We start from the raw sequence: 23155 nt of genomic DNA, 5'->3' as shown, positions 1-23155 counted from the left end.
CCACGTTCCGGTCGTGACCAGTCGGTGGGTCCAGCGTTCTCTAATGGATCGATTAGCGGAATGAATGATGCAGGAACGCTTTCGGTGAATTGACACATTTTCCGATCCGTATCGCACTGACACTTCAAACTGCATTGGGCGATGCACCTGCACCCTGTGCGCCGGGAATGGTGGTTGGGAAAAGGACATTAATCAACGTTGAGTGAAGTTGTAGTTAGCCGAGTTTCGACTCAAACGCCGAATGCCGTATCCCGGATCTAAATCTTCGCCTTTCGCAATAAACCTACGATAGCGATAAATTCTTCCCTCCAGGCACTCTTTCCGGGCACCCACAGCAGACTGGCAGAACAGGTTAGACTATTTCGACCCTCGCTTTCGCCAATCGGGGTGACAAATGCTGTAAATGGGTGATAATCACTTAAAAGCCTAGCATGAACTGTTTTTATTACATCCTTCAACGACCATGACAACAGGGTACGGTTGGTATGCGAACAGATCTGGGGGTCCTGCTACTATTTACCGGCAAGTACATTAAGGATATTTATCCGTACCCGGAGTCTCCGTGTCCTTTCCTACCATTCCGGTGCATTAAATACGATAAATACGTGGTGATAAATGTTGGCCAAACTTTCTGCAAATCTGGACCAACTTTCTACCAACGTCCCGTGCACACCCCGTACAGTTCTAGCCGTTCAATAGTGAACGAAAGGCGAGCAATTTTCTATTGCAACGATGACGAGCCGTGTGCAGTGCGACTGGTGTGTGGGGCTGTGCCGCTTTTGCGTCAGCAAAAGCACTTTCTTTTGGAAAAGTTTTCCCCTCGTTCGAGGGAAAGATAGAGACGCTAAGTGAAATAAATAAATTAGACACTTATAATAACTATTATAGTCTAGCCGTGATATGCTTGGCGGTGGTACGATTTAAACGATTGCCATGCCAAAGCGTATCGTCAGCAAATCCGTACAACTGCGCCATGGACCGCACCCGTCCGAGAAGGCGATACTTTTGCTAATGGTTATAATATAAATTTGCATAACAGTACACCCCGCCGTCTGGCGAAGGGGGCATGTGTTGGATTAGCAATATAACAAATCGATTCTTGCACGAGTTCTTAAGCAACAGAAGGGTACCCGCCGCTGGGGTCATTAGATATTTCAAAGACGCCGGGTGCAGTAAGTTTATCCGAGACTTATGTGTGAGAAATAAAGCTGCTTATGTGAAATTGTTCTACTAACACGTTCAAAGTGCCTCACAAATGCGGGTGGAATAAATGTCTTCCCTTTAATCCTTGTCGTTGGAAGTCTTACAGATGCAAACAATGATTTGTACTTGTGCTAATTCGTATTGGACGTGTGTTTCAGTGAGACAGGCATGGTACATGGTTCCAATAATGATAATTGTCGGTCGAGCTGAGGCTTAGAGCAAGAAAAGCTTGAACGTTAGGCATTCAGTTTTTGTTGTATTTTAATCAATTTAGACGACACTGGTCTAACTTTCAACAGCCGAGTCTAACTTTTCAACAAAAAAATTTGTAAACAGTAATGATACGGCCCTTAAAAACTGAGGGGCACTGTATAAATCATGTTTAGTTGGTAAAATAATTTACGGTAATTTCTACAAACGAAAGGTGTTTAATATCTACATGCCAAATAAAAATGTATATACAGGCAGTCCCCGAGATACGCGGTTCCTCTTGTACGGGGATTCGGAGATACGTGGTTTATAGAAACTCAACAACTGAACTTGCTTATAGCACAAAATCTAAGTAAAAAGGTGAAAAATTGATCGAAAATACTATTCTGTGTCATATAAAACATTTGTTTTAAACTTATTTTAATAAATTCTTTTTAAAAATAACCTGATTCGCTGAATAAATTTAGTGCACAGAAGGAGGTCGACTTTGTGACTTTGAAGCATGAACAAAATTGTACCAGGATTCGACCTTAAGCGGAAATTCGAGATACGAGGATTTTTCCCGGGTAATACGAATCCGCTATAATAGCATATCTCGGGAACTGCCTATAAAATGTAAACAATACACATTATGGATTAAAAGTCCAGAGATGGGTACATATGTGCTGTAACATAACTAACCAAAAAGCCAACTTCCAACTGTATTTTTTTGGAATTAGGAAATCAAATACCTTGCAGCATTAGCTATTTGATGTACATCAAGAAGTAAACAAAACTTCCAAAGCGTAAAACGCAATATACAACGAAACGGTTCGCATCCATCGCGTCTGCCCTGAATCGTTAACGTCAATCATGCTTTCTTTCAAACTTCCAACCCTCCGGACGGTTCTTTTCGATACGTGTTACACGCTGGTTCCTCGTCCGTGATGGATGGTAAAGGAGCCCGCCACCATACTGATTTATGAACCCCACCAGAACCCAGTATCCGGGCCCGGTGTGCTATTAAAGTCTCATTTAAAGCTCCACTCGGGCAGCCTTCGCATCAAAGCGGCTACGACTTTAATCCTGCAAACCGACGTCGACTTAGGTTGCGATCGGAAAAGTGGCAACGTCACACCCACACGCACACGGATAGTCTGATCCTTTGCACTGGCCATGGCGCTCTCATCAAGGAGAGCAAAAGGGAACCGCCGAGACTCCGTGCCCGCCATCGTTTCGCCCATGCATCTGATGACTCCCGAGGCGTCAAGATGTAGGGAATGAGGAACTATTTTGTATCCACTTTTCGTTTCGGGCTCCAGTCGAAATAAAAGCCGATGGATTCGGGCGTCGTGCACCGGAAAGTTCATAGACGATGGTGCCTGTGAACGAAACGCTTCATAGATGCGTCCCCCTGGTGCCACTGCGTCATATCCACCGACTATCCGGGACGACATGGCACAAGCGCTCCCACTCGAAAGGCGATGATTAATATCCAGGACGAGCCGTGAAAAGAGCGCCCACCGATGGCGCTACAAAATGGCTCCAAAGGACTCTTACATGACGGCAGCGGAAAAGGGATCGAGGCTCTGCTAAAAGTGCGGAAAAGCGAGGAGAGAACGAAAAGAACCGGTGTCTAAATTTATGCCAGGGATAATATATCACAAAGGACTCTTTTACGCAGAACGCAGATTCATCTGCTTAAGAGAGGTAAGAGAGAAAGAGAGAGTCCCGCGATAGATTTGAGACAACTGAGAAACGCTTCTTTTTGTTTCTGCTTCGACCACACCACAAAATATGTGTTGTGATATAATTTATCTTTTAAAATTATATTTGTAAGCAATGTTTGTGCAATCCCTGCATCTTCACACCTGTTCCGGTGTTTGGTCGTCATAAAACCGCGCTACACAAGTTGAGTACCCCTGTAAGGGCACGCAATACACGCACACATTCTCGCACAATTTGCCACTGCGATAAACACGCCCACTTTTTCCACACGCACCCTTCTCCCGTACGCGAAGTGAGTGTGTGTGAGTGAATGTGAGAGAAAAGCGTGAAAAATAAAAAAAAAACACAATCGGAAAAACAGTGAGTGTGAGCGAAATGTAGCCAACGACGTAGCACGAGAGAGAAAGAGAACGAAGCTACGCGCATTTGAAACGCTTTTTCGAACGTTTTTGAACGTTCGAACATGTTTCACGAACCCTCCGTTGCTTCGTTGCAAACGTGATCTCGAACGAGCAGGATGCACTTTTCGCGTGCTCCGTCCGTCTGAAGTCCGATTTTCGGGGATTGGAAAAGCGTTTGGATCGGACAAACCTCTCAACCTCGGACCATTCCTTTAAGCAGCTGGTGTGGCTTTAAATCGCAGGTGTTGTTTTCGATTTGTACGGTGTGTATTTTTGTGTCGACGTTGCTTTACTTTACGTGTTGTAGAAGCGGTGCAAATTGTTTTATGTGCTACGAAATTGGTTGGTGCAAAGCTGTGTGTTTCTTTTGCGGTTTGTAAACCAAGTCACACCGTACGTGACGCGATAGCCCCGATTAGGTACCGTGCTCGAACGTGAATCCAATTATTTATCGACGGAAGCGGATGTATGTGGGCCACTCCTTAAACGAGCTGTGGTCCCACCGTTTGCAAAGGATTACGTGAAATTGTGACGTGTAATAATGATAGTCGATTTTCCTGCCGCATTAGCATCACGATATTGTACGAGAAAGCGGAAAGGAAATCGATAAGCAACGTGATGATGCATCCCGTTAGTTAATATGGATTAACGATGAAATTGTGTTTAGCTTGTCCGAGTGCTTTATCCGAACAACATGACACCATAAATGACCTTAAACCCATCGTCTACACCGCACCGCAGTAAGGTCACCTTACCGTGCTAGATGGTGATATGTGGCCGTAAATGAAAATTGCTGCACACGAGTTAAAGGTGGTGAGAGTGAGTGGTGTTTAAACTGCAATCACAAGGCAGAAACGAAAAGAATTCACGATGGAAATGTTAAAGCTGATGATGAACACCGGCGACTACTTGTGCGGTTTGGGCAATGGTGTAAATAATAACAACAACAACAATAATAACAACAACAATGTGGAGGATATCAAGAAGGATCAGCAGCGCCCCCGCAGTCCGGATTATCGCGTACCACCGATTAATCTCGACGAATTACCGGAAGTTTTGCTGTGTAAGTGTTTGCGCCGGACCAGCGTGTTCCGTGGAGGATTTTTAATGTGAAATATGAACCAAACAAGTATGAGGAACGATCAATGTTTGGCCCAGTGAGAGTATTATTCCAAAGTTGGGGAATGGGGAATAAAAATTAAAGTGAAAAAAGATCTCGATTAAAGCAGGATGGGGTTGAGTTACTTTATATCTCCTAGTTAAAATAATGTGCATTTTTTATTCATTTTATAGAGATTTTGAACCTATTGGCGGATATTCGCCTTTTAACAAATGATGGAAACCATGATAAAAGATAAAATATAAAAGGAGTAATTCAAAAAGCTGTTTTTGCTAACTATGTGCTGGGTGTTTTCAGTTGAGAATAGTTTTGTCGTTTATGTTGAAACATTAAGTTCTAAACCGTATTTCTAGCAGAAGAGTTCACAAAAATCTCCAATCTTAAACTTAAAAATGTTCCAGCAATATAGTTACTCTATACAAAAGCCACAGTTTTCCTACAATTTTGTGAAAATATTGCTGGTTGCTTTTGCCAGTTTCGCCAAAATTTGTCCTCAGCAAAGAGCGCAAGGTTTTACAGACATTACAGGCATTTACATAACAGTTTGAAAACAGTTTAAAATCCATCGGATTTTAAAATAGTCATTTACAAGAATGACAACAAAAACTATAGTTGACAATTAAATTTGGCTTTTTGGTTTTTTTTTTACCTTTGTTACTAAATTTTATCTGTTTATAGTGTTTTAATAAAACGATAAAAATGTGTAACGAAGGTAAAATACTTGCTGCCACGACAAAATTACATAACTTTAGGAGCATGTTTCAAGCATGCACATTGCATACTTTTTGGAGCTCTCGTTGTTGCTAAATCCGATGCGATTATCTCGACGCCTGAATGTATGCAAAATATTTTGTTCCACACACCGTCGGTGTACTGGATGGTACTAGAAAGGATTTGATATTCTTTGGTCTTATTTAAATGATCGACCAAGCCCTAATGGTATCGACGGGTAATTGATTATTAAAATAGATTATTGCATACATTTAGGCGTGTTTTACTAGAATCCCAACAAATGCAAGTAATCCTGCATTGCAATTGTTGTGTGAGTCTATAGAGACTACGTGCCTTACGTAATCCTGCAGTGTGGTGTGATCTTGCCTAATCTTGCAAATATTATGCTAAAACCATTACTCCTGAGTTTATAAAAATCTCAAATTCTTTACACATTCTTCAGCTTTTATTATTATGCTTGCTAACAAGAAGTTTCAATTGATTCTTTTCTTCCTACAGCAACCATTCCAAAATGTGGCGGCTGTCACGAACTCATCCTGGATCGCTTCATCCTAAAGGTGTCGGACCGTACGTGGCACGCCAAATGTCTCCAGTGCAGCGAGTGTCGGATACAGCTGAACGAAAAGTGTTTCGCCCGCAACGGTCAACTGTTCTGCAAGGATGATTTCTTCAAGTAAGTATTTAAAGTACGGCGTAACAGCCGGCCAGTTGCGGAGATGCCCAAATCCCGTGTACCGCGCGTTCGGTGGCGTGTGTTGAATGGAGGTTCTCAAACCGTGCGGATTGTTTATGTGTTAATCTATGTTTGTTGTCCGTGTCGCTTCCCTTTGCTGGTCCGACAGGCGTTACGGGACGAAATGTGCCGCGTGTGATCTCGGCATACCGCCGACGCAGGTGGTCCGACGGGCGCAGGACAACGTGTACCATCTGCAGTGTTTCATGTGTTCGATGTGCTCCCGGCAGCTCAACACGGGCGACGAGTTCTACCTGATGGAAGACTGTAAGCTGATCTGTAAACCAGATTACGAGGCAGCTAAGGCTAAAGGTGGGTTGTTACCGCAATCAGGCTGGTGACGAAGTTGATCATACTTACACCGCCACCATCATGCTTTATCGATAGGTCTTTACCTCTCCGATGGTTCTCTCGATGGGGAATCATCGAACAAGCGACCGAGAACCACCATCACCGCCAAGCAGTTGGAGACCTTGAAAAGCGCCTACAACAGCAGTCCAAAGCCAGCGCGCCACGTCCGGGAACAGCTTTCGCAGGACACCGGGCTAGACATGCGCGTCGTGCAAGTGTGGTTTCAGAACAGGTAGGTTACCGTCGAAGCATTCCCTTCTCATGGTGGCCGCTTGACAAATATCCTTTCACTTCCACTCTTCACAGACGAGCAAAAGAGAAGCGGCTGAAAAAGGATGCTGGCCGCACCCGATGGAGTCAGTACTTCCGGTCAATGAAGGGAACGTCCTCGCCCAGCCGGCACGATAAGCTGCTCGACAAGGATGAGCTGAAGATCGATCTGGATAGTTTCAGTCATCACGGTAAGCTTGTTGTGGGGTTTCCTTACGAGCGTCTTCAATTCTAACGCGCACAACTTCAACGAACTCCATTTCAGACCTCAGCAACGATAGCTACAGTACGTCCAATATGGGCCTGGAGGACGGTGCGTCACCGCACAGTGCCCGAGGGTCTTACATACACGGCAACGGAAGTCCCCCGCCGTACCTTTCCAGCCACTCGCCTCCGCCCATGGGACCCGGCCACCCGTACGGTTCCTACCCGGACAATATCGTCTACACGCCACTAGGTGAGTAAGTATTTCCAATGCAAACCCAACCGACCCCCAAATCCCACCGTTTGCACTGTCTGGTAGTCGGTTCGCTAACGGAGATCCATTTTTTTGTTTCCTTTCGTCCAATCATGCGCTTTCCGCAGGTCAACCACTAAGCTCGATGCACCCTGGTGCTCGCCGCCCTGGGCTGCACGGTAGCGCAGTGTCGGACCTCAGCAACGATTCTAGTCCCGCGCACGGCTATCCCGACTTCCCGCCGAGTCCCGACTCCTGGCTCGGTGATTGTCCGCCACCGCAAACGCAGCTTCCAGCTGCCGGGGCACCGGCGGCACCAACCTCCGTGCAACCGCCACCACAGCCACCCTCGCTCGTCGGGGTGATCGGTCAGCAGCCGACCCAGAATGGAACGTCCGCCCTGCACTACTGATGCAGGCGCAAAGGAGTACCGGCGAAGCATTGGCCGCTGCGCAGTAGTTTGCACTAGTTCACGAGCACCGCGAGTCACGTTCGGATACGTTTGCAAAAAACCAAAAAACCAAAAATGTTTCCCATTTTGTGTCATTCCCGTGTAGTTCTGTGGTAATCGAATGTGCCATACCCGGGGCCGGTTGGGAAGGATTCATGCGTTGGGTTGTACTTCCTTTGTAAAGCATTCCCCCCCCCCCCTTACGCACCAACAAAACAATCAACCATAGCGAGTACATTGCAGTCTTTAATGAGTGTAGAACTAGTCGTAGAGAATGTGTGAGGCGGACCGTGTAACGTAATGTAAGAGAACAAAAATACCCATAAATCATCCGGTGCTAGTCGTCTTGGACACCGATAGTTAGAGAGCATTAGCGCGTTGCTGGCCGACACCCGGCAGCGGTAAGCGAAGCGAAGTGCGATAGTCCAATCCCATACGTAAAACATGTCCGGTTCGGTATTGGTACAGACCCGGCCACTGTGTTAGGTCCGAATGCGTCCCCCACAAATGTTCGTTCCTTGTGAAGCTGTTTCGTTTTTTTTTTGTAGCGCAGTGCGAAGAAACCCACATCTCTGGAAAGCCATTTAGTCGGGCCATCTTTTGGAGACACAACAAAATCAAAAAACAGGCGATGATTCTTTGCATTAAGGGAGGCTCGGGATCGGAGATGCTAAAGTGTAATAGGTAAGATGTCGGATGTAAGGTAGTGTCGCGCACTCCAAAGTTGACCAATACGTAGTGGCAAGAGCGGAAGGAATCCGATGCCTGGACAAGGAAGGAAACGGAGCGTTAGCGAAAGTACAGTTCTCTGACCACAGGGACGACCTCATCCGGTGGAGAACTGACGACCTTCTGCACTATTATAGCTATATACATTCATACAAAGCAAACATCTACAGCTACTAACCAATTAGCGGGCACCGTAACGTGCGAGGGACGGAACACAAAACACAAACCCACTCCGGTATCCGGTATCCTATTCAAATGTGTACATATATATTTAATTTATTGCTACAAACAAAACAAAGGCAAGGATCGATCGTGAACAAAATACAACAGCGCGCACGTGCCCAATTCCGAGCTTTCGGAATAAACTCCGGGTGCTCCGGAAGCCGTGCGATTTACACGTTTCCTGTTGCGTTATTTTTGCTTGCTGCGAATACTCTCGAATATGCGTCCGAATGGGGTAACTATTTACAGTTCCGTCGTAGCAACGCCCCAGTACTGTCGCATTCGGCCACCATCCGGATCTATCGTGTCCAGCTCGAGTGTGCTGTCCCGTTCGAGAATGTTCCCATTCGAACCGTACCGATCCTGTACGGTAGCTGCATCGTACTCAAGATTGTAGGGCATCAACCGTTGTAGCGATCCGAAGTAAGCCGCATTCGGGCCGGTGTTAATAGGCCTCGGGCGGGAAGCTCCTCCGTGGGCGGGTGTGTTGTACTGAATCGGTTTAAAGTAACTTTGCGAGGAGGTCGGATGAAAGGATCGCGTCGATCCGAACTGTTTCGAAAGGAAGGGAGTCGCACGGGCTGTTGTCATCATCGTGCCACTATAGCCACTGGCCAGCGAGGAGTTTAGCCCACTGTCGCTTTCGAGTTGCGCCAGCTGGGGTGAACTTGTGGAGAGGTTCTTCAACTGCAACTTTGTAAGATTGCTTGCACCGGAACCGGAAGATCCGGACGAGTTGGTACCGGTTTCGGACATTCCATTCCCGACCGTTCCGGTCCGTTTCGCGACAAATCCCCGCGAAATGGTGTTGAGCTCCTTGTCGAATAGCAGCTGCGTGTTCTGTTCGAGCATGTACTCCCAACACTTGAACTGTTCCTCCGACATGGCCGAATCGGACTCGTCCATGCCTTCCTTTTCTTTCTCCTCCTCGATTTTAGCCCGAACGGCCCGTACCACTCCACCGCGCAGGCTGCGTCGTTCGTTCGCCAGGTAGGTAGCGTTAGGCCGTCGACTAACCACCGAACCACTTCCAACCACATCCGAAGCCTTCGTGCGGGGTAATCCGTGCAGGGTGACCGTTTCACTGCCACTCGTCTGATCGCTCTGGCCACTGGGCGATGAACGATCGCTCCTTCCCGAGGGATGGCGCACAAACTGAACGGCTGCCGCCGAGTGACAACAACTATTGTTCGTCTCGCAGCAACAGCCACACTTACAAAACCCCGATATCACGCCGGTGCCACCCTGAATCAGGGTCGGTTTCTTGCGGATCGTTTGACGCAGTTCGCGCATCAAGAAATCAACGTCTGTGCCGAGATTGTTGAACCGCACGATCATCACACTGAGATTCTCCTCCGCCCCATAGCTCTGGGCAATGTCCTGTACACGCTTTGCCGCTAGCAATATGTTTTCCTCCTTGCGTATCTCCTCCGCAACCGTTTCCATCGTGATCACCTCCCAAAGCTTCCGATTCCCCAGCACCAGATACTCGTCCGCATCGCTCAGTACCACCTCCTGCACCTCCGGATCCGGCACCGTCACGGGGAAGTTTGCACTTAGTCCCAGCTTTCTCGCCGGACTTCCTTTGTTCAGCAGAACACACCGATTGTGCTTGATCAGCACGGCCGAGCTCTCGCCAACGGTCGCTACACGAAGGATGAACTTCCGTCCACTAGCTACCGTCTGGGGAAGATAGCTCATCGCTTCCGTGGGAAGTCGACTGCGGGCGATGTGACAAAGTGTAACGTTCACGGCTTCCTGCTGGCCACGTTGTTTCAGCTCGCGATGTGCCGACAGCAGCGTGTACTTCATGTAGTCGTTTGCCGTTTCCTTCACAGTTCGCTCCTCAAGCAGTATCTTCGGGATTGCCTTCACCAAAAGGTTCGGTACACCATTGCCCGACTCACCATCAAACAGTCCAAAAAGACCCTCGGAGTTGCAAAATGCAGGCAGTCGAAGTTGTGCAATACACAGCTTGGGCAGACAACCGCTCGTCTCGGCGAATCCCACCTTCCAGCAGGGCTCGTAATCTTCGTGCTCCTGGTACGGTAATGGTGCCGTCGGGAGTGAGGGCCGGTTCTTTCCCGACACATCCACCAGTGCCATCGGGCGCTGTGTTCTACAAGCCTGTAGTTGTTGTGCATCCACCTGCAGCTGCCGGTTGCCCGACAGATCCAGGAACTGCAGATTGCGCGGCACCAACGACGCAATGTTCACCTTGTCCAGCTGATTGTGAGCAAGATCCAACACCCGGAGCGTTATCGTCCTACCCAAACTCGGTACCGATTGGAGCTGGTTCGAATGGACCCGCAGCACCCTCAAGTTTGCCATGTTGGCAAGGTTTTCCGGTAGATGGCGCAGCTTGTTACCCGATATCACCAACTCCTCCAGATCACCCCAACAGCTAATGCACGTTTCGGGCATGGTCGTGAGCAGATTGTACCCCAAGTGGAGCACCCTCAAACGCGGCAAACAGATCAACGAGTCCAGCACACGATCGGTGAGCGAGTTGTTGGTAGCATACAGCCGCTCCAAACTACAGCTGGAACCGAAAATAATCGGTAACGTCATCAACTTGTTGCTCGACACATTCAAGATCGTCAAGCGCTCGCACGCGATGAAGAAGTTCTCGGGCAGATCCTCAATCAGATTGCACTGCAGGTAGAGTTTCTGCAGGGGAAGTTTCCGTTTCACCATCGGCGGAAAGCTGGTCAACCGGTTGTACGCTAGGTGCAATGTCTGAATCGTCGCATGCTCGTTGTTCAGCAGATGTTCCGATATCGTGTGGATCTGATTGTTGTTCGCGTACAGCGTTCTTAGCTGGTGACAACCGACCAACCAATCGGGCAGTTCCTGCAGACAGTTGAAGCTAAGGTCCATGTGCTTCAGGTTGGTTGGTGTCGCTCGGACGGATATTTTGGTAAGATCTACGGCGAAAAATCGGGGAAATAATAAGTAATGCAACAATTCATAGGAGTACGTCTCAGCTCATCCACATACTATTATTGCCCGCTATCAACGAGTGAAGATTCCGCCCGCTTAGTGTTAGCTCACGCAAACTGTTCCGGCAGCATTGGATCGTTTCCAGTTTGTCCAGCGCCGACAGATCCATAACCTCGATCGAATTTTCACTGACATCTAGCTGCGTTAAGAGCTACATTGGGAATGGAAATTCAAGGTATTGAGCACATCATTTGAAAGTGACATCTACAGTCACGCCACTTACTCCATAGTTTCCAAGAATAATGCTTCCTTTCAGTTGATTCCCTCGCAGATTCACCTTTGTCAGCGGTATGTCGGGCTTCTCCTCGCTCTTCTGGGACGCATCCCGTTGCTGCAGATGTCCATTTCGAAGTGAGTCGTTTCGTTGCTGAAATGAAAAGAGCACATTACAGAAACTTCGCCACTAGAGCCACTAGAATCCTTTACGTACAAACAGAGTCATCGAGCGCATGTTGTTCACCATGAAGGATGGTAGCTGTTCCAGTTGGTTGTAGGCCGCATTCAAGATTCTTAAGCTCGAGAGTCCTTTCAGGCTGTCGGGAAGTTCGCGCAGCTCATTCCTTTCGACTGTAAACTCTTCCAAGCTGTAACGAGATAAAATCCGAGATGGTAAGCCAACATCGAACTATAATTCATTTTTTCAGGTATTTCGTCATGTCCCTTAAATGCAGTTCCCCAATCGGCTAAGACCCCCAATCGGAGCCTACATGTCCATGAGACACGCAAGATCTTGCTCAATCGAAAAAAAGAGTCACCTACGAAGAGTTCGTTTCGGTTCGCTGCCGGCGTCGTTATGTAAATGAGATAAGTAACCAGCAGAAACTGGCCAGAAGAAACCGACCACATTTCATGCCTCACTTACGGATCAACGGGCCGCCAGACGGGTGTTTTCTCCCCCAAACAACTGGTGATGGATTTCACTTTCTTTTCCAACCGCACAGTGAGAATGTATCTCAATCATTTTGCGTGATCACTTCACATCAGGTCATAATTTTACAAGCGATGCCCGTGTTTTCTGGATCACTCGCAGCAAACCATACTCGTTCGGGGCGATCGCTTCATACGATCGTCTTCAACACAAGACAAAAAAAAACCCAACCGTCTTCTAGCACACCGCTATTGCTCCTACTAGCAGATCAGTTTCAATCAATGCTGATGCGCTTCCGTGACCATAAACAATAGATCTCCGGTCTCCAGCACCCTCGGGCTAAACTCCACCAGCTGGTGGAAAAAGTTCTCCGTAGGTTGGGTCCGCTTAATACACCAGCAAAATGGTACAACCTCTCGAAAAAGCTCACCTCACCCTCACCAGTTTCGGGTGCATCGCAAGACGTAAGACTGCAGCGGAGAGTTGCGTGCGTGGGGCCACGATTTTCCGCGTGTACCTTCTTTTTTATTTCGCTTATGTGTGGCGCGTTTTTTTTAATGCGCTGGTATTTGGTTTTCATGAACCCATTCTCCTTTCGGTAAGCTGCGCCGTTACTCAACAGTGCGCCGTTAATTCGTGAATCCGCCCGTTCGATTTGTTTGCCATCTAAATGGTTGTTTTTTACACTCTCATAGGCATTCAAAGTGATAGTAAAAGCAGGTAAGTGGACAGCTAACATAAGAGACGCATCGGGTTTGCATAGCTTAATTTAGGTCACAAGGTACTGGCTGCAAGTAGTAGCACAACGAAATGACATCCATTTTACTTATAGTACATTCTGCTAACGCGGTGCCAGCTAATGTGAACTGAAAGACAACAAAGCTAGGCTGAACATTCTTATCGCTTAAAGAAGAAGTCAGCTTAGTGTAACTAATGAATTCCACCCGTTGTTTTGCTGGAGGGCATGGGCCATCCCTTTCCCACTGTTTGGATAGGTTTCAATTTGTTCGCATACATGAGCGCTAGCTTTTCGTATGGTTTTTTTATTCTTTTAAGACTTTTTTATGTCTGTTTGGTTTTGCCCGAATTCATGAAAATAAAATAAAAAAATCTCGATGCGTTGGAGGATTTTAAATCCTTTTTAAAGAAAATAAAAAAAATCCAACCATTAAAAAATATCATCTTTAAAAAAAAAATCAAAAAGGCCTGCTAAAGCACAGTAAGTCATTGAATAATATGTCGTACACTATTTCTGCATTCATTCAGATATATCCTATGCATTCATTCAGATGTATAATTAATTCTATTATGAAAAATAAAAATAAAAATTGGATAATAATTAAATGATAATCCTATTTAACTGCTTCGAGCCAGTCATTTCCCCTATTAGACTAATGTATTATTTCATTTTTACGCTATTTGGATAATTTTTCCATATTTTCAAACGTCTAGTGGCGATGTTGGAACACTAATTAAACCATCCTCCAACCTCCAACTAACCCGCCAAAATGGCCCACTATTATCCACCATCAAAATATCCAACAAAATGGCCATAAACATGTCCATAACCCATCTTATATGCAATAAAGCAGTGGACACTATCGACCATCTGCTGTGGAACGGAAAGTTGCAATTATGAACGAAACAAAAAAAAATGATCCAATAACCACACACCAACGATGTGAGTGATTATTCGCATCGATAAAGATTTTCCAGCGTATCGGCACACTATCTCTTGGGTCAGTTTTCCCTTTCTCATTTCGTTTTCGACCTCCCGTCCTTGCCATATACAGTAGATAGCTTTACGAAACGGTGTACCAACAGCCCGGACTGGGTGCGAATGTCAGTGGCGACCACGAAGCTCGATGCCGCTAAAACGTACGTCACGGTCAACGGATAGCACGGGGACCTGAATCAGTAGAAATCAGTGAAATGGTAAAAGTATTCCCATATACGACTCAACACATAAACACACAATGAGATAGGCATACCAAATGCAACAAAATGCACCCCTCACTTGGCACAGAATGGCAACAGCTTTTTCGTACCTCTTATTAATTGCACTTCACAATTCACTCTTGTAGGCAGTTCAAATAGCAACAGACGCGCAATTAAACACTCGTCTGCCTTAGTTTGCAACTTTAAAATCAAACTTCTTGGTTTCTCGCTTCGACGGGCATTGAAATCGTTTGTACCGTTCTATTGCACAATTGGGTGCACCTTAGCGGGCGGGTCGTCACACCACGATCGAAGGTCTCTTCGCAGTGCTGGTGCTACTGGCGAGGTAGCTTACTCCGATGGTCAATAAACTGAATCAGCGGTGAAAAATCTTCACGCCCCCACGGGCTCACGGGATGTTTCGAAATTCACACCTCGTTTTTTCGCTTCCCTGCACATTTCACTTCACACACAATCACCCGACAGCCAACATTGCACCATCGAACGAAACAACAGACAGCATCCTTCCAAAACAGGGTGTTCGAAGCTTCTCTGTACCACGCTTACTTAGATCACTCTCTCCTCGCTTATGCTCGCATGCTCACCATAAGATATATCTTCAGTCTTCTAAGCAACCGTCACCCTGTAGTAACACGCACTGTGTGACATTTATGGGCATTTGCTGATGATAATTCCGACTTCTAGAATGCACAAATTTTAATGCTCCAAATAGCAAAACAAACACTTTCTTTCACTGTTCACCGTAACTATCGACGCCAAACATACACCTCCAGCGTGGAGCAAACTTCGTGTAAAACTGAACACAAAGCCACTAAAGCACGCCAAGCACCGCACATGTTCACGATTGACTAACTTCACAAACTACCACGCCACGGGGATGGTTCGAAAGGAAAAACGTCGGCTACTTCTTCGGACTCCTCCGGAGCGGTGCAGCCAGCACAAAAACGAACACTTGGGTGAAACCTTCCTCGCTACCTTATGCCGTGTGCCGCTTTCAAGCTTGACCTACGCTGTTGGAGATGCTTCCAACAAAACACAAACACACACACACACACACAGAAATAAACATAGTGCACACAGGGACAAAACATTACACACCAAGCAATGAAGGGATGACTTGACGGAGCTGTATTTTTGCTTCTTTTTAAGTGACTAATTTTTCAGTATCCGCTTCAGTGCACAACCACCGGAAGTCTGCGCACATTCGGCACATACGAGCAACATAGAATAGAACCTTGCGAAGAAATCGATGTCACATCGACGCTTATAATGGCTTAGGCCACGTTAAAAACGGTAGAACGATGTGTTTTTAGTGGCGTTTCGTGGATTTCTCTTGCTTATTTTGACGATTTGGCGTAGTAAGAACGGCATCATATGGGAACCACGCATGTGGTATGGATAGGTCACGGCAAAACAAGCACCACGGCTAGTTTGGTAGTGATTCTTCAAGCAGAACCAACTGGTATGCTTCGCGCATGCATGCGTAATTAATTCATTTACCATTAAGATGCTCCGGTCGTACGGTCGTACCCTTGGAGCTGACACTTGACTTGCCGCGCGAGAGTGTGATTGTGTTTTCGGCATAGCTTTCGCGCGGTGGTACAACACAAAACAGTACATTAGTGCTTTTAATCCACTCATATCCTAAAACGCCTTTGCCGTCACAATTCCCCGAGACAAAACGCACTCGGGCACCAGATTCGTATCAGAAACGGGTAAGTGCTGGTTGGTAGCGCTACTCTCCTTGAACCGACACTGTGCGGTAGCTTCGGTCGTTAGTGTGACGAGATGGAAATTCCACTCATCCGGTGGCTGATGAGTATCGCCCGGTTGTCTTTCCTACCGAACTCATTATGATACATCCTTAACGCAACGGCAACCTATATATGCCCCTTCGGCACGCTGACGTCAGCCAGTGTGGAATGATTTTCGTACGCGCAACAGCACGTAGATCATCTTCGGTTTGATAGACATTTCCGGTGGTATTCTCTGCACACTAGAGGTATGTTGACCCATACATGCGGTAAGAAACAAACAACAATTTTAAATGTGAGCTGCTGTAAGCAAAAAAACACTTTCCCTTTTTAAGTAAAAAAGAATCACATTTAATGCTTGCAAATGCACTGAAACTCTTCAAATAATTATTTTAAAAATATACAACAAAAACAGACATGTTTATAGAAGTGCTACACAAAGAGCACTTGATATTTAAACAACTGTAAAAGCAACGATCGTTTGTGTTGTTTAAACCAGATTTAAAACTGCAATCGAAATCGTTGATTAACCGCCGTTTCGCCTTTTTCAAACTGCAACCACGTGCGCGCCTGCGACTACACTGTGTATGCGAATTGCATACCTTGCGGCGTATACGAAAAACATCGTACGTCGTAGAAACGATAAGTTTCAAATGACGGTTTCAAACAGTGCGTTGTGTTTTGGTTTAAAATGTAAAGGTAGATTGAAGCTCTAACTGTGTTTTCTGTTGTGTTTAAGGAAAATGGGACATTAGAAATTATTAACTACGTGAAATTACCGGATAAGCTAAGTAATATCAATCACACTAGAAGAACAAACACACCGCGATGTTTTTCTATGATTTTCAAAATGAATCCTGTTTGACTTACCTTTTGAGTGCACTAATGCTATCCGGCAGCTTGCGTATTTCGTTCTCGCTCAAATCCAACAGCCGCAAACTCCGCAAACTGTACAAACTGTCCGGAAATTCTTTCAGCGCATTCCCGTTCAAACGCAACACCTTCAGGTACGCAAACTGGCCCAACGCACGTAGCGCAATCTCTTGCAGCTTGTTGCGTCCGGCCAGCAATTCCTCGACGGCGGTCGGCGCCTGCAGAAAGACGTCCGGTATCTGTTGCAGCCCGGAATCATCCAAATCCAACCGTTGGCTGTTGCTCCGGTCCGGTACATCCTGTAAAATGCGAACGGTATTAGCACTGGCAACGCTACAGTTTACACTTGGTGAAACTTTTCCACTTATCACAAACGACACTAACATGCAGTTGGCTGTGAATGCACGCACTCACTGCATCAACACCTCCACCATCGGGAATTCGATTCAACTTATCAAACTCTATTTCCAACGAATCCAGCTCGATCGCTTCGACGTCCGAGAACGTCACACGACTTTTGTTGGACTTCAAACTGGACGTGCCATCGCCCATCGTCTTAATAATACACTTGCTCAGTACCATGTCATTAAAACAACCGAAGAAATCAAACAGTCACCCAACACCCCTGAACACACGTCACAAAATCAGTGTTGAGCTCGACGCAGCAAAAGAACGTCCTACACCGACTAATGCCCGTTGGCAACTGGACTAGAACACCGACCTCACTGTCACAGAAAGAGTTCAGGAGGATGGGACTGGGGACATACACACACCCGCCACGGTTGGCGCGCAACTAGGTGGCAACGCAGCCGTGCCAACCACTTATGTGTACGGTACACGTGATTACATAAAATTATTTCGAATCTAAGCTCTACTCCAGGACCGTTTTCCTGCCCGATGACAGCAGTGTATGGGTACAGGTGTGGGTGAACTGGAACTACTTCCGAATCGTGTGTGGCTCGAAAGGAAGTGAAAGAAGACATCGCATCGCCGATGTATGCTATCGCACACGTGCCACAATCGTAAGCACCAAGCCATCTTCACTCGGGAAGTAATGGTTTGTTGACTTTCTAACACGGTTGTCTGTCTTTTAAATCGGCGGTTTGAGCGATGATTTCAGGAAGTTACAACTCGACTTAGACAATGCGGAGCAATCGCGATTTTCCGACTTCCTATATCTTCCAATTGCTGTTTATAGGATGTCATTTTTTTTTTTCAAATTATAAAAGAGTTCCTTAATCAAGGCTTTTATGGCAATTCTTTCAAGAAACGAAAGAATCTCTTAAGTCGCCTCCAAAAACCTCACTCTCTATTCAGGTCAAGATTCTCCTACACAAACGCAATTTCTCAACTACGTTTTCAGCGTACCTACTTCACATTCCTTCATTACATGTCAACATATTCATATGCACACAGTATGTTGTAACCACAGCGCTCACTAATTAGTGCGGCATGCATGCGCCCTGACCGGCCACGCTACTTTGAGCAGCAGCCAAACTCATCGAAGCCTAACCGCCCGCAAAGAAAAGGACACACTTCTACCACAACGCATTTTGCTTCTCTTCCCAAAATGCCTGGCAACTGATGTTTAAAAACTTCCAAGCCGGATGTGTCTTTGCAAGGCATGTACAACACGATACGAAATTGTTGACAACGTAGATTAATTGCTGTGACAAACCCTTACGCAATGCTGATTTGCTATATTTCTCGGTTCGTTAACATCTTCCATGCGCTTCAACAAAAAGCTTCGGCCACATACGGGAAAATTTTGCGAAACAAAACCACCCACCCAAGTCGTCGTTAAAAAAAGACACTCCATCGAAAAGCAAATCTTCCGGCAGATTTGTCAAACCAAGCCCGATGGTCGTGCGGTGACAAGATGGATTTTCTGGTTACAAATACAACCGTTTCGATTGCGCAGAAGATGATGATCGCCGCCATGCGTTTGTAGTTATTCAATTTACAACCCGCACAGGGTGGCTTGGACTGTTTCGGAACCGCAATGTCCGAAGGCCGAACATGCGTATCATGCGCTTCACATCTTATGACACAATCACCCCACGGCACAGCACGGCATCGATTCAGTTGGACCCCTCGTCACGCATCGCGGACAGCGGTTGGAAAAACTTACACTCAATCCTCCCCCCCGTGGACCGGGCCGAAAGAGTGAAATGTCCGTTTGATTCATTTCCATTTCCGCTAACAGGGGAAATGCTTAGGTCGAAGGCAGGTAGTTTTTGAGTTTTTAAATCCAGCTACAAGTCTCTCGCGGGTTTTTGCGGTTTTTCTTTTTTGACCCGCGATCATGATGTGGGAGGAAGCCGAAAACAGGGGGAAGACACGCGACGTGGACTAAAGTTTTACTTTCATTGTGAGCTGGTGGAAAATTGGTCCTTCGCAAAGTGGGAGCGAAACGCGATGAAAACTGCTCATCACGATCGTCTTCAAACGCTGGCAAAAAAAAGGGCAGCACAAAACAAAACGTCACGGTTCAGGATCAACTGGAGCTTAATGATTCACCCCAGTTAAGGGGCAGATCGTGGGGTGATGCTTCCAAGCGTATCTAACGCTGTTCAAACTGTATTCCAACGGACGTTGTGGGCGCTTTTCGTTTGTTTCAATCTTTATAGGCGCGTCTCGGAACCGGTAGTGATTCACTTGGCATAGCGTTCAACAGTAATATTTCTTTGTTTGTGCATTTTCCTCGATCGGTTGGAAGATCTTGGCTGATCTTGGCTGAAGACTTTACGATGCCTCCATTTCCAGTTTAACATTCCAATTTGTGCAAAACGGTGCGCCTTTTGAAGATTCAATTAATGGTTAACTGCCTAAAACGAACAATGTTAGTATAATGTAGCTCTAATTACCACTCATTTCGATATGTTGTGTGCAGTTCAGTTTTGTTTGCGACGAACACACAAATGCATGCAAAATAAATTGATAACAATGCAGCCTGCAGCTTAGCGCGCATTGAAATCACTTGAGTGCGCTACCCTCCCATAGGAACTCAACGTAACTACGCGATGCACTACAAGCCTGTGAACAGAAGGCTGCTTCAGCCCCTCCAAAAAAAGAATGCTTTACATGTGTTCATTTTGTTTCTTGAATATCCTCTCTTAGCTTCTCGGTTATAAACATATTTTTTTCTGCTGTTTTTCGCTATTTTTCCCTCCATTGAGCTCCGGTTTCCCTTAGGAATGCATCTCGATCGATGTAGCGAATGCAATCAAGTTGTTTTGCAAAATCCATTTACCCAACTTACGCCATTAGTGCTATTATTTTTTGCTCAATAGCAAAAGTAAACGCAAACGTAGCGTGATTAACCCTCACGCTCACCCTCGCTTCAGTGAAATCGCTCCGGAAGGCACACGAAACCCGATTGCACCGTACGTCTGCGTTCTTGCGAGGAAGATTGCATCGTTTGTTTTGTATAATGCCTTATTTACCCTCCCTACTCTGAGCCCAAATTGCACATCAGAACGATTGGCGAATTAGGCAAAAGGCATCGATCCGAAACGCATGGCTACAGGAAATGGTTCAGTGCGACCTTCCAAATACTGACGCTCTCTTGGAGGCTCTTCGTTCAGACTCTAGAACGCATCCATTGCTGGAACTGGTTTTCTTTTCCGAAGATCCCTTAAAACGACCACTAATGAATGTATATCTTCCCTCAGGAACCGCTCGAATGGAACGCAAAAGCCTTTGCGGCCCTTCGAGCCGTGAACGAAACTTACCACCGACAGCCAGACACTCCACTGGTCACGCTCCCAAGACTCGCGGAAGCCCAGAAACAGTACCGTTTCCCGCTCGGCTGCCGTTGCCGGGTTGGTCGTGGCCATCGCCGATCCGGGATACACACCAACCGTACCGGAACAATCGATAAACTCCACGCTGGTAAGGGACGAATCACGGTCGAGACTGTCGCGCGCACTGGACGCACTGCCGCACTTCGGCACGATCTTGATCATCAGCCGGTTGTCGCACGGTGCGTGCTCGAACACATTCGCACCGGCCAGCTCGTACACTTCCGGGGCAAAGGTAGAGTTGCCTAAATTAAACCAAAAAAACAAACAAACAATCAGAAGAACTCCACCAAACAGGCAACTCTCACACACTCACCATGGTAGAGGATCAGCTTGCTGCCAACGATCGCCAGATGACGGCGGCGCCACTGCGGAAACATTAACCCTTTGAGCAGCTCGACCGTGCCCGAACGCAGCACACCCTTGCACATCGGTATCTCGGCCGGGCCGATGTGAAACCGGATCAGATACTTCAGCTCCGGATCGATACCGAGCCGGGCCCGGCGCGATTCGTCAAAGTAGCCGAGCGACTTCAAGAATTCCTCCTGCACCAACAGTGGGTACTCGTTTTCCTCCAACCGTCTCGTCCGTCCACCGCCGATCTGTACCTGCGGATAGGTGTGGAGAAAGAAAGTGTTAAAGTGCAGTCACAGAAACGTCCCCCTGATTGGGGTGGGGGATGCATCTTTGGGGAAGAAAATGCACCGGAAACGAACGGATTGCAAGCGTGATTTAATTTCACTTTTAACAAGCAGGAACCTACACGACGTTGAGCTTGAACTTCGCAGGTTCCAGCTCGCGCACACAAACACACCTAGTTTTAGTAGATACGATTTGTATTGTACTGTCAAATGCATTTACAACGCTTTTCATCTTTCTTTTAGCTGCGTTAAGCTTCATATTGCATATTGAGAAGGAGGAGAGCGAGAGCAACGGACACACTTCCGCACACGGACGTTACAAACTGATCCGGTTATGGTTTGCTCACCACCCCAACCCAGCCAAACATCGTTACCTAATGCCTCAAAAACCAACATCTAATTAATTGGTAAAATCATTTCATAACTCCGCTTTCGTAAAACCATATTTTTACGCCACCAAACGCTAAGGCTCATAATAGTTTTGTTCGGTTGAATCGAAACCACACGCTACTGGGCCACTAAACGAAAACGATCAATCTGTGAGGGTTAAACATCTTTGCGTTAATTACGACGCGCCTTCATAGTGACCACACTATAATTAGCTGCTAATTTAATAAAAGAGGAACTCATACAATAAGAAGAGTTCCAGTGTTTATAGGCATCTGCGTGATTCTCACGATTGCTAACAAGAGATACAGACAGTTTCGTGTGCTGATGGCCTTGCGATAAGTTCTAAATGACACTTAACAGATCTACCGCTACATCTAATCGTGCGGAAAACAAGAGTGGAAGGGCACTCAAAATATTTTGTTGCTGGCAACGGCCTTTTGCTTCATTCGGCCGGGAGATTTTAATCAATTCACCACACCTGTTCCATTACATTCCAAGTGCCGGCTCGGCACTTTCTCCTAGCATCCCGGGATGCTTAGTACAAACGCTACAGAAACAACTTACCCATAGAGTGTAATCAGCCGGCAGGTTCATATCTTTCACCACGTCCAGTGTGGTTGCCGTCGTGACCACATGTATCATCCGGCTGCGATCCTCCGCACTGATCGCGCTACGGTCCGGCCCACAGTAGATCCGCAACCAGCCGCTCGTATTCCACAGCAGCGACATCTTCGACAGCATCAGGTTGACCGGTTTCCCGATAATAACACCGGACGACGACCCGGAACCCGACCCATCCCGAGCCCGCTCACCACCAGAACGCACACCCGCCGTGTCGGCAAACCTATACGCACCCTTCGCATCGACGCGCTCCTCCAGACCATCCGGCCACTTGACACACTCTTGCGCTTCTGCATTGAACTTTACCACCTGTTTCCCATCACCATCATCCGTCACGTCGTAATCTAGCACCCTTTGCAGACGATTGTTGTTACCATCACTACCGCCATCGTCCGGGATGGATTCGTAATTAATATCCGCACTGATCACCGCGAGCTTACCGGCACTGGGGAACTTGGACACGGATCCGCGTGGCGTACGGGGTTTGTACGTGCGCAGGATGGATCCCATCCCTTGGGTCACACCACCACCATTTGTGATACCCCCGATAGGGGTGCTAGTGCTCACCACCATTGCAATATTTAGAACTTTCTCTCCACCCGAAAAAACAAACCACGGTACGTTCACATCACACAGTAGGCTACGCTTCCTATCGAA

At 46.7% G+C, this 23155-nt stretch overlaps 2 protein-coding genes across 3 annotated transcripts in view; one reads left to right on the top strand and one right to left on the bottom strand.

The window, feature by feature from the left end:
* Positions 1-8134, top strand: part of LOC128301728 (LIM/homeobox protein Lhx3) — a 40858-nt gene extending 32724 nt beyond the window's left edge. Inside the window, exons 1-7 of one of the 2 annotated variants that reach the window (XM_053038339.1) lie at positions 4222-4584; positions 5872-6046; positions 6216-6418; positions 6494-6689; positions 6764-6918; positions 6993-7184; positions 7313-8134. In XM_053038339.1, the coding sequence (XP_052894299.1) occupies positions 4392-4584; positions 5872-6046; positions 6216-6418; positions 6494-6689; positions 6764-6918; positions 6993-7184; positions 7313-7596 (1398 nt within the window). In that variant the 5' untranslated portion in view covers positions 4222-4391 and the 3' untranslated portion in view covers positions 7597-8134. Of the gene's footprint in view, positions 1-4221; positions 4585-5871; positions 6047-6215; positions 6419-6493; positions 6690-6763; positions 6919-6992; positions 7185-7312 lie in introns of those variants that run through there. The other variant, XM_053038337.1, reaches the window with a different exon arrangement.
* Positions 8135-8829: 695 nt separating this feature from the next.
* On the bottom strand, positions 8830-23071 carry LOC128304711 (protein phosphatase PHLPP-like protein). The gene is made up of 8 exons (XM_053041924.1): positions 22442-23071; positions 21163-21454; positions 20778-21091; positions 17041-17342; positions 12020-12173; positions 11813-11956; positions 11587-11740; positions 8830-11513 (listed from the first exon to the last, which is right to left on the bottom strand). Exons 1-8 carry the CDS (start codon positions 23069-23071, stop codon positions 8830-8832), a joined length of 4674 nt encoding a protein of 1557 aa, XP_052897884.1.
* Positions 23072-23155: the final 84 nt, after the last annotated feature.

Source organism: Anopheles moucheti, chromosome 3, assembly GCF_943734755.1.
Source record: "Anopheles moucheti chromosome 3, idAnoMoucSN_F20_07, whole genome shotgun sequence".
NCBI lineage: Eukaryota > Metazoa > Arthropoda > Insecta > Diptera > Culicidae > Anopheles > Anopheles moucheti.
Note: the sequence above shows the minus strand (reverse complement) of the source record. Positions and strands in the feature narration are given on the sequence as shown.